The following is a 12,391-nucleotide window of genomic DNA, read 5'->3' as shown; positions in this document are numbered from 1 at the left end:
AAATGACTAGATTGTCAGTCATTGTGTGCTCAGCATCCACTTACAGTGCAGAGCGAAGTAGTAGTGAGTCCTAAAACTCAGAACTGAGTTTACGTATTTGCACTTCCGGTTCCCTCACCCTCAGTCAGTGAGTTTCTTGAATTGGTTACTGGTTAAATGCGTGAAATGATGTCTATGATTACCACAAGGCCAATATATTCTCACATTTTGTTCTATAAAATTAAATACCCCTTGTGATTTTTAAGTCTTGAAGAAGGCAGTTGCTAACTGGTAGCTAAATGAGACTACAGAGGCTGTCCAGGATATCAACCGTCACCATGGCGAGACTCACCTACTCACTAGTCTGCCCTTACAGCTTCATACTTCTAAACTCGTGCATCTGTAAACTATTCTAATGGACACAGCCATGACCACTAGCTAGATCAGGTCACGCTAAGAGGAAAGTGCTATAAATCAAAGGAGCTGGAAGCCGTGGTGGTGACGTTATAGTGCACTTCCTTTATAGCCTGACCATAGCTTTTTATTTCTGGTCATTTTATTTGGGCTTCTCATCCCTGTGGCATTGTATTATATATGCTCTCAACTACATGACAAAAAAATGTATGTTTATATACTGCTTATCACTGTCACATATGGGAGTGCTGGAGGCAACAATTTCATCTACAAATGATAACAAAAAGGCCAGTTCGTTCAAATATATCTGCCTTTACTTTATTCATGTACTGTACAGTATTTCATTTCCAAAGCCTCTATCAGACTGTTTGACAATAATGGCTATCATTTACTACAAAAGTTGCATAAATAATTTACATGTGGAAATAAAAAATAAATATGCAGTTCATTCTCTATATAACAGTTCTTTTTTATGTCTGCAGAAAACAGCCCCACTCACTTCTCTTTAGCATCCCGCCATGCAGTGACACCGCTGCAGAAGACCACACAGGTATATGTACAGTCATGCTATGCACTGCAGCTTTCGGCTGACACGACAAACCACTTCCAGTTGATATTTCAAACACAGAAGTTGAAAGAGACGCAAACATTGTCAGGACAGTTTAGGTAACCAAAAAGTGGAAGCAGAATGAGCAGAAAAACAGCGGAGTGCTGACAGTATGTGGAACCAGTGGGTCTACTCTTCATGGAGTAAAGTTCAGCCTGAGGTGTTGCTGAGGAAGGAGGCTGTGTTGCCTGCAGTGACAGGGTATCACCACTTCTTCTTCCTGCAGGGTTGTAGCAGTTAAAACAAAGATAAAACCTGAATTATTGTCTTCTTCGTCTTATTTTTGCTCCTATTCTTTCCATTGAGCTATTTAGAGAATAGCAGCGGAGCAGAGTGGAGGTGCCATCAATCTTGCAGACGGTACTCTGGCCCGTTAGACAGGGATTCTGGAGTGGGTGTGTTGGATATCGCCCTGAACCCAGGTAACAACACATCAGCACACAATTTTCTTATGCCTCCTACACATGCACTTTTTGTATGTGACCCCAGCAAACAGGAAATGGCTTTTTATGACTCAAACCCTAACACAGGAATGGGTCCATTTAGTAATTAAGAGGAATCACAGGAATGCTAGTGCTGACAAAACTGCTCTCCTGACTTTGTGTATCTAGCTGTGGGAAAGGTGCTACTGTGTCTAGGTTTTTGCCGCAGCCTGGAGTGAAGCCTGCAGTAAGCTGCCGGAGCGCTGCGTAGACCGCCGCATAGGCCAGGGCCTCCCCAGACCTGTCAACATCCCACATCAGAGCCCCCAGAGCTGCCACCGTCTCCCCCACACACAGCCAGAAAGAGAAGGATTACAACCACTGTGGAGCAGAGGTACATCTCTTCAGCTTTAAACAGAGCTGTGGTGCGGTGGGGCTCTGCATCCGCTGGGTGTTTGGACAGATGGGGTTGAGGCCTCGGGAAGGACTTCTCATTATGTTTAAATAAAATTTATGTGAGTGGGAAACAGAACTGAGCCCAGGGAGGTGTGGAGCTGTTGGGATGATGAGATACTTGTTTTGTATTATCCAACGTAGTGCTACATCACCTGACAAGCCCCAGCACTGACTCCTGTTGTCAAGCAAATAAGCAAAGATCACAGATATGCTGACAAGTGGCTGAAAAATAAGGACAGATGACTTCAAATCAGCTCAGGAATTAGCTTATGAATTCGCTCTCTGTCATTTCTCATGCATCTCCTCCCCATTTGAAGGAGACAAGTTGGTTGATGTGTTGTGTAATGTGCGTGTGTAGGAATGTGCTTTAGTTTCTGTTCTTGGAGGCTGAAGATCAGCATCAGTACGAGTTGCCCATCAGTGGCCTGTTGTTCTTGTTTCGTTCTTGAGATAAACGACTGTGCTTCTTGTTGCGTTGTGTCTTTGGGACCTCCTTGGCCTCTGATTGGTTGTGGTGGGGCCTGAAGCGTTTGCACTTGCAGGAGGTGACCACACGGATTTTGTAAGTCCGAGTGTTGCCGTTAGGACACTGAAGCTGCACCCTCCGTGTCCGGGAGTGAGCTGGGATGCAGCGGTAGTCCGTGGCGCCGCTCCTCCACCACTTGCCGCGGCTGATGAAGTTTGGCATGAGGTGTGCAGGCATGCACTGGCCCGAGCACACCAGCTCCTTGACAGGCTTGGCGCTGCGGCAGGATCCGTCGCTGATGTAACGGGTGGAACGCAGCTCCCTGCAGCTCAGCTCTGAGGCACCTGGGTTGAAAAGCAGAATATCACAGTTACTCTCATGGCTTCAGCCCAAAACAAACACTTTGAAGTTCTGCACACTGGAATGGACATCGTGCAGGTTAACTGTTTCAGTGCTGCAGCTTCTTTAGTATTTGTTGATTTCTCTGATTGAGTTTATGAAGTCACCTACTGTGTAAAACAAACAATAAGCCAGGGAAAATTAGGACAAGTCCTCTTTTATAAACTCAACTTGATACAACAATTTGAGCATTTCAGTAAAAACTTTAAGCTAGTGCGACCAGGTCAGAGTGTCTCTGATTCATGGTCTGATCATTAGCTGATGACGAGGCTAGACAAAGAAATCCAGCTGGCAACAATCAGCTGATAGCAAATCCAGACCAGTCATTAAACAGCTCAATCAAATGAAGGGAGGTTTTTGTGCTGGAAGAAAAAGCTGGCACACAGCGTTGGCCCTCAGGAAATGTACGTGGTGATGGAAGAGTTAATAGCTGTCTGGTTATTTTAAGGTTGCGTTGCAACTGTACAGTTCTGAACACACTGGAGATCTGCCAGACTGTTTTGAGACAACGCACTCAGATGCAATCCTATATGTGAGCTGCAGCTTTTTTACAACCGTATGCATGAGTTATTGTTCTGTGCTTTTTACAAGCAGTGTGTAAAAAAAGGGGCAAAGAAGCTGGCGGTTAAAAAATGATACACTTGGATGGATCCGTTTTCCTCTGTGGCTTTCTTTGCAGAAAGGGCTGGACAAAGGATTGATGTGAGGTGACTTGCTTTTGTTTTCCCCATGACAACCTGATCTAGTGTTGTCCTGCAGCCCAAAAAGTCCGGTTGCCTTCTTCATCTAGTGTCAATGTGTTTTAATCCGGCCTCCTTCTGTGTTTTCCCGGGAGACTTCCTGTTCTCCTTTCTACTGTCAGCCTGAAAAAACAAAAGTATCATACACTAGATGACTGTATGGATGCATGTGCTGAGGGATGGAGCTTGGGACAGGACGGGAGAGAGTCCAGGCAGTGGTCAGAACCTCTGCTGTGACTCCACAAGGACCACGAGAAGCCGTCCCATGACGAACGCAGAGACACATGGAGAAAATAACTTTTTCTGTCTCCCTGTGTGAAACCCAACACATGCTGCTGCCTATCTAAATGAAGATGTATTTTCCATCCCTTGCTCTGGAGACTGCTTAGGAATGAAATATATGTAAAACACGGTATTGTTTAAAGTGTAGACTTGTGATTTCCCATTTGATCTCCTGAGGCCGTAATAGACAAAAATCAGCCACACTTACAGATCTCGACTTGCTACTTCTCCCTGTGAGGTGTTCTTCTTCTAATGAAATCAATCATCTTCTTCTCCGATCTCCAATTTGAGCAACCATCATTAAATGAAGCCAACACTGTGAGGATACTACATCACCCATCTTGAATCATGAGAGACTGTTGTACAAGCACTGTCCAATCAGAACATACAACCTCTCCTGGCCACAGGTGGGAATCATTCTCAAAGGCAGTGTTGCATTTAAAAAGTAATTTCCAAAACCCCCAGAAGACATCCCCCAAAGAACAAACTGGCGTTTTTCTATCTGGGAGACATGTTGTTGCAATCAAATTGTTGTGGCGTAAGTAGAGCTTGACTAATAGTATAAGGAGAGGAGGAAATAACCTGGAAGACAATGTGAAAAAGCCCTGATGTCTCTGTGAACGCTCCACTTCAGCTTGTCTAGAGGAAGAAACCACAAGAATGTGTATGAGCAGCTCTCATCACCCTCAACTCTGGCAACGGATTAACCAAGAAAACACCCTCCCCACAAAACAGAGCCACTCAGGGAATATGTGTGAAAATGAAGCCAGATAAAAAGGCAGGTTGTTTTGTGTTTTTAAGCCTGATGGACTCGTGTGTGGACTCGGATTTTATATTGGGATTTAATAGTTAATAGCGCGGTATAGTAAAACAGTGGTGAGCACGGTCACCCTACAGGTTCGAGCCCCGGTGGACCCGGTGCCTTCCGATGCGGAGTCTACATGTTCTCCCTGCGCCTGCGTGGGTTCTCTCCGGGTACTCCGGCTTCACCCCACAGTCCAAAAGACGTGCATCTTAGGTTGACTGGGAAGTGTGTGTGTGTGTGTGTGTGTGTGTGTGTGTTGTTTGTTTGTCTCCCTGTCTAAGTGGGCCCCGCCTCTCGCCCGCTGTCAACTGGGATTGGCTCCAGCCCCCCACGACCCTCGTCGGGATTAGCGGCATAGATAATGGATGAAATGTCAAACATTAATCTAATTAAATCATCTACTCCTCTAAATTTGCCAAATTGATCTGAAAATTATGAGGCGCTAATGATGGTGAGCACACAACCAGTGAAACCACAATTCCCTCAAATTATAAATCAATTTACGTGAAAGTATTTTCGTAAAAAAAACCCTGAAATATAAATGTGTTTTGTTTACACGCTTATAAACTGCAGTTTGAGGTACTTAAAAATTAACTTTATGTTTTCATGCTCCACTTGTTCACTTATTGTACATACAGTCGGTTTTACTAATGAATGACCTGATACATTATCTAATGTACTTATGTCTCTTTATATAGCTCTAGTGTTGACTTACTCACTTTTACGCATGAAACCCTAAATAAAGGATCAAATAAAATTATGGAGCTTTTATAAAAAAAATTTTATATTGCACCGAATTAATTAGTTATTAGGACGTTGCTTTCAGCTTAATTTCTTTCTAAACATCTTAAAGGTAAAATCTTTAACAATATTTAAATGAAAGGAATACTCACTGTAGGAGACTGTGTTTGTTGTCCTTCCACCGTTCTTCGCCCGGTTATTCATAGTGTTGCTATTGCTGCTGTTTCTGACGTTGGACGCCTGCAGCACTGCCTCCTGCGGTGTCCGGGTATTTTCCGTGTAGTCCGGTAAAATCTCCGTGGCATCGTTTTTTAGTACCTTCCATCCCTTCACAGCGGTGCAACATCCCTGGAGCAGCAGGAGCGCCGAGCTGGAGACGAGGAGGGCCAGAGACACCTGCATGCTGCTTGTCGGTCGAAATGAAGCAACGCACACAAGGAGGCTTAAAACTCAGAGAGAGAAGAGATGCCCGTTTGGACAAGTTGGTCACATTCACCCTCGGTGCAAGACGCGCACACGGTATTTAAGCCCACGCAAGTTTTCGTCAGGGATGACAATTAAGCCTTCCACAGAGTGGGAGGGGTTGAACCTGGGCGACAGATTCATTGACAAACTGCGGGGGGAGAGGGCTGGATGTGCGCGCAAAGAGAGGGGCGGAGAGGAGAGCGAAACAGGGGAGGCAAACAGTGAGAGGTGATGAGGGGGAAAGAAGAAGAATGGTGCAAGCATTCTTTACTGAAGTAAAAGTAGCAGTACCACAGTGTAACAATACTCTGTTTAAGTTAAAGTACAGGAGTACTGCCATCAAAATATACTTAAAGTGCAAAAAGTGAAAGTACTCATTGTGCAGAATGGCACATTTTATATTGTTAGATTATAATCACCAACTTATTATTGTGCGCATCAGCTGGTCAAGGTGGAGCTCATGGTAACTACCTTACCTGTTTATAATTTGAAGTACTGCTCGGTATTTAGTGAATTTTCTACTAGGGATCAACAGGCAGACAATTATATTGTACTTTATAATTATTCTGATTCTGAAAAGTAACTAAAGTTATCAAGTAACTGTAGTGAGTAAAATGTATGATACTTGATACTAGTTTTAAAATATAGTGAAGTCAAAGTATGCAGTAGCAGAACATGAAAATACTCAAGTAAAGATACCTCAAATTGTACTTATTGTATTACAGTACTTGAATAGATGTACTTAGTTACTTTCCACCACTGCTCAAAAGCATTTAGGCATTTTTGAGATGGTTTATTTTGGAGATTTTGGTCTGGAGGAGCTTCCACTGCTGCATCGTGCACATCACACTTTTACCCTGCCAGTTTGATACAAGTGGATCATGAATATCTCACATTAATTACCCATTAATTTACTTCTCAATAGGGACATTAAGTTTTAAACATATCAGCAGGGCCTTTTTCCTTTCTTACATTTTTGAGACATCAACACCTTCCTCTTGTATTAAGACACACTACAGCACCACATGTTCTCATTTGAATTGATCTAATGGTTTATAAGGGATTCCAATATTCTATATCTTGTGTCTGGTTTGAGCAAAATACAACTAAATGGGGACTGCACGGACACTGTCCTCCAGGTTCTTGGCATCACTCACATCCCAGTGATTTGATGAGTGCTGACAGATGGAGGCTCCTTCATTCAAACACTGCCCTCTTGAGGGGGAAGGAACAAGTCTTGTGAAGGGAAATGATAGGGGAGCTCTTCAGCATCCGAGTGGTCTTTTCTGATGTCCGGTTCCTATGGTGGGCACAGGCGAGCTGCCTGAAGAAGAAGAAAAGCCCGGAAGATTAAAAATAGAGGCAGAGATGTGAGGGGGGATGTTTGGGTCAGTATCACTGCTCTGACGTGCGCTGTACCCACTCATTTGAGTTGCAGAGATACTTCCATAATCATGCATGTCCTACTTTTATACAAGCCCTAAATTAGGGTTTGTAGCTGTGGTCGTACATCTCATTTCAACATCGTGGACATAATTTGGGGATAAAGGGAACCTTAAATAACATCATCCAGTCAACAACATTATTGTTTTGGCTATTCGTAACACGGACCAGCGACATCATATGAAAGTGTGTGAAAGTCTGGTTCAGTCCAACTCTCTCAGACTCTGTCTGAGCGTCAAGTCCAGTTATTCTTGTGAAGTCCTACTGCAATAATAATTAGCGTTTCTGGAATATACACCTTTCATCCTGCTTAATAATGAAATAAGTGCAGCTTTAAGCATTTTAGGTTTTACTAATTAACAGCCAACAAAGCTTTGATGTCATATGTGTGTCTAAGAAATTCTTCTAATTTTCCATACTGAGTCGATCCTGTTCTTGTCTACTGGTTATTTGATTCCCATTTCATAAGCCAAGATGTTTTGAAGTAAACTTAACAGACATCTGTGCCCTCCTACTGTGTACCACCCCACAGTGAGCGATGGATGGTCCAACTGTCTGCACAAAGCCAGATCTGATTACAGCCTTCTTGCCGACTTCGTGAGGGATGTCAGTCAGTCTCAATTTAGACCTCTCTGGGTTTCTTTATGGAGCCCTTGGGCCCCAACACAGTTTTTTTAATCGTGATAAGAGTACAGTGAGGCCCAAATAACAATCAGATGCTTACCAGACTGCATGAAAGCCTCCAGCAGTGCAGATGATGGCTTAATGGACATGGAGAAAAGCAGTTTTCAGTCCATAAACAACTCATTCCAGCTCTTCCTGACCAGTAATTTGTGGCATGATCCATTCTACCAATTTGTCAACTGCTTGTTCACACAGGTTAAAAACTAATTTCCCTTTTTCCAACACAGTTATAACCCAGTGAAAGTAAATGAGGAGTTGCTGTTACAGCCGCGTGTGACTGAAACTCTACATTCTTAACTTAAACTCCTAGTCTGAGGGGGTGAATTATTCATTATGTGTCCACTGCAATTATGCAAAGTACGTTCAAGTTCAGCTCTCCGGCTTTCCACATCAACCCATAGAAAGACATTACAGTCGAAGCTTTATGACTGAGTCGGTGTGCAAATGACAACACACTGCACCAAGTGACCTGTGACCCTGCCACATATTAAAAAGTCAAATTACCATGCTCACACTGTGACATGTGACAATGACTACCTTATATTATGTATCCACTTAAATGAAAAATAAACTATTTTCTCTTAACATTGGGGCTGAGATGGGATCAGTAATGTCACCACAGCTCCTCATAACAAAAACTATCAAAGTTAGCATTAAACCATTCTAGCCTTTTTAAACTACGTTCTAGTGTGGCCAGTTTTTGTGTTTAGACTTTTGCCGACTATGGCTTCTTTTGTTAAATAAGAAAAGGTTGTAGCTTACCTGGTTAAAGTAGAGTAGGTACTTTATTGATCCCACAATGGGGAAATTTCTGTGTTACATCAACAATAGAGAACAACCAACATAACACCATAAGAACAGACACATGGTGTTATGTTGGTTGTTCCCTATTTCTGCTGTAACACAGAAATTTCCCCACTGTGGGATCAATAAAGTACCTACTCTACTTTAACCAGGTAAGCTACAACCTTTTCGGTCTGACTCTCAAACTGATGGTTGACAGATGATTTTTACCGATGCCAACGTCACATTACTGCGGCTCTTTGACCTGTGAACACACCATAAGCGCTAAGAGGGAAACAAACCAAAACATTTGTGTCTGTTGGCTACAGACAATTTCTTACAGTAACTTCAATATATTAAAGAGAATATTTGATAGTCGCCTTGCATGTACTCTCAGTTTCAGCATTAAATTCTGTGTTGTGTAAACACATTTAACAACACTAAATGTTTGTAGCAAGGTCAATATTATCACAGAATGTTACCGAGCCCCTTGTTAGTCTGCTCCACATGTTAGCCAGTTTACACAGTAACAACAACAACAACAACAAAAGCATTATAAAGTTGGTACACAAAGTACATATCACTTACAAACCTTGTGCCTATTTAATCCGGATGCTGAAGAGATAATAAATGTGATGTTTTCAATTCTGGTGACTTGTCTTTTTACTTTCACTGTTTCCTATTTTTTCTTCCTACTTCCAGGATTGCTCCTTCAAAATAAACCGCAGCCTTTTAACACAGCCAAAGGAACAAACAATAATGTGGCCTTATGAAAACATGCGTAGAAATAAACATAAAAATGATTGTTTAAGTATTTTAGACCATACAAGACATCCTTTACAAAAACCATGTTTATTCATCAAAGTTATCATTTTGGTATCAATACTGAAACTCACTGGTACTAGTGCTGAAAAATGTCACTTTTGTCACAGAAGGCAAATATGGCAAGTTTAAACTTTCTTCATAAAATACCATACCATACCAACTTTATTTATAAAGCACTAAAAACAACCAGAGTGGACCAAAGTGCTGTACATTGCAATAAAACAGTATAAATTATAAACCACAAACAACAATATTAAAATATAATCAATATAATAAATGACTAAAATCAACACACAAATATCAAAATGCCAGGGAAAATAAATGAGTTTTTAAAAGAGACTTAAAAACAGACAGGGTAGAGGCTTGTCTAATGGACAGCGGTAAATCATTCCAGAGTTTAGGACCAGCAACTGCGAAGGCTCACAAAATACAAAAGGAGATATTTCATAACTCACATAAGGACTCATTACAATATCACACAGGAGAGTGTAGCACCGTCTGCTGACATGGACAAACTGTAAACAGTGTTCCTGCCCTCTGAACAACACAGCAAAACAGGTTGTTAAATACAGGCATATTTTGAAAATGTGCTGTGCGTGCACTTCAGATGTGGATCCATGATAAATATCCTGATGTTTCAAAGTGGTTTTAAAAAATTCTGACTTTTATTGCACTTGAAAAACTGTTGTATACTGTATGTCTAAGAACAAATTGGACTACTTTCTCTTAATTAGGCTTCAAAAGTACATGACCACATCACTTGTGATGGAACAAATGCGAATTAAACAGCACAGATTATGTTATGAAGCAGGCCTTTGTGGAAAATCTGTGCAAAATAAAGACTCTTATCAGTGTGTCTAAGTGTTTGTGCATGTAAAATGTAGACCGCATCATGTATCTGCATTTTAATTAGCTGCACATCTGGATATATTTAGATTAATTTTTAAGTTAGACGCCGTTGTTCCTGAAGCAAAAACACTGTCATGACTCAAATTTTACAAATAATATGTTTAGTCTCCTAACCATGCACTCGTCTCAACATTTTCATTTTGAATGCACTAGAAGCTAAAGTGAAAACCAATGTGTTGCTGGACTGAAATGATCCAAAACAAATGTGCTCTTGTGCTTACATTTCATTGTGCTCAGGATTCATGCATGTGTAAAAAACCTAAAAACCCACAATGACTACAACGAGTGCTGTAATGTTGATCAACTGCTGTGTATTGACCCTGGACATATTTGAAAGTGTTTCACTGGTGGCACAGCGGTGGTTCTGCTCTGTGTCACTTTGTATATCCCACTGTACAGAATACCAGAGCTACACTTTGCAACAGCTCAGACCGGTCATGTGTGAACTGCTCATATGCACACAGTTGTTTTCAAACCACATCTGTGCAGTGTCATCTAGCAGAAATTATTTATCGCCCTTCAAGGGAATAAGTAATAACCTGCCTTGTTTTTGAGCAACGGATTAAACCTCAGAAATGTGGACAAGAGAGACAGGGAATAAAGATGACACTGAAGGATTACAGCTCAGGACACTGCCAGTAATGTGTATTTTCCTTTATAATCTGTTTGTCTGCTGGCAGCCACCTTGGGCTTCTTCTGGAGAGCAGGAGGTCACTGGGAGGTGGCCGAGTGCTGCAGGAGAGCTCTAGCTGGGACATGATAAGCCTTCAAGTCCAAAGTGAAATTCTTCCTCCACTCTGATCTTTCCTGTGGTTTCCACACAGGAAAACATGAGATTTAACCCTGGCTGTCAGAAATCAGACTTCAGCCATTACCACTGTTTGTCTATAAGCTTTTCAGAGAATCATCAAAATAGAAAGTACGCCCGTTGAAACAGTGTTGCAGCCAAGGAGTCGAAACAGTGAGAACTATTCTGGCCAGACCTCAGAGCCCACGCTAAGCTGTTTGCTAACCACCCCGAGCCTCCCGGCACACCGCTCACCACTAGCACACTGCCTGCCAGCCGGCCACGGGTGCTATTCTTAGCAGTGGGAGAAATCACAAATTATTCACTGCACCAAGTAGAGCACCGTTTCTGTGTTTGTGTCTCTCTCCCACAAATACGAACACAACAGTCCAGTGTGCTGTTCACTGGTTTTCTCTGAGCATCTATCTATAGCATGTTGTCAATGTCAAGTCTGTGCTTTAGTGGTCATATAGTCTGACACTAACTGGCCATGTTAAGGTCAGGTTATTGTACATCTAAACCACATATAAGTGACACAGTATGGAGACGAGGCAACAGGAAAGAGGAACCAAAGACAAACGAACAGACAGGCAGGTTCAGTGAAGCAGCTTACAGCGAACAGACAGATACAGGAAGAGGTTTGGGTTCACATAATAAGCAACAAAACTAAACAGTTAACAGACAAATCCAAAGCAAATCATGGGAACATGATGACCTGGAAGAAAGCAAGCATAACTGTCAGGTATAAATGGATACAGGGAAACAGGAAACAGGTGTGTGAGCGCATGGGGAGAGATCGGGGGAGGGCAGGTAGGCGTAAGGATGCAAGGACCAAAGGAAAAGACTGAAGGTGAATGGCAGGGGACAGCAGCAGAAGGGCCAAAATAAACAGAGCTGAGACAGGAGTCATGACATAGTTTGACAAGTTTGCAACTTGGAGCTAGATCCATGAGATTTTGGCTTAGCTTACCACAAAGAAGGAAGACAGGAGGAAACAGCTAGCCTGGCTCTGTCCACCATTCAAAATAAACAAAGGCCAGTAAAGATAAGGTGTTAATTAGTGATTGGTATAAGCTATAGTTCTGAACTGTGGAGAGAATTTCTGTGGTAAGCCTAAAACCTACTGGCTATAGTTTTATAATAGCACTGACACGACACTGGTATTCTCATCTCACTCTCAGCAG

The 12,391-nt window shown here is 42.2% G+C and overlaps 1 protein-coding gene across 1 annotated transcript; it reads right to left on the bottom strand.

The window, feature by feature from the left end:
- Nucleotides 1-698: 698 nt before the first annotated feature.
- Nucleotides 699-5,928, bottom strand: sost (sclerostin). Its single transcript, XM_020616499.1, has 2 exons — nucleotides 5,464-5,928; nucleotides 699-2,688 (listed from the first exon to the last, which is right to left on the bottom strand). The coding sequence occupies exons 1-2, from the start codon at nucleotides 5,711-5,713 to the stop codon at nucleotides 2,279-2,281; spliced, it is 660 nt and encodes a 219-aa protein (XP_020472155.1). The 5' UTR covers nucleotides 5,714-5,928; the 3' UTR covers nucleotides 699-2,278.
- Nucleotides 5,929-12,391: the final 6,463 nt, after the last annotated feature.

The sequence above is a fragment of the Monopterus albus genome, unplaced genomic scaffold (assembly GCF_001952655.1).
Source record: "Monopterus albus unplaced genomic scaffold, M_albus_1.0 scaffold175.1, whole genome shotgun sequence".
NCBI lineage: Eukaryota > Metazoa > Chordata > Actinopteri > Synbranchiformes > Synbranchidae > Monopterus > Monopterus albus.
This window is presented reverse-complemented; position numbering and strand designations above follow the sequence as displayed.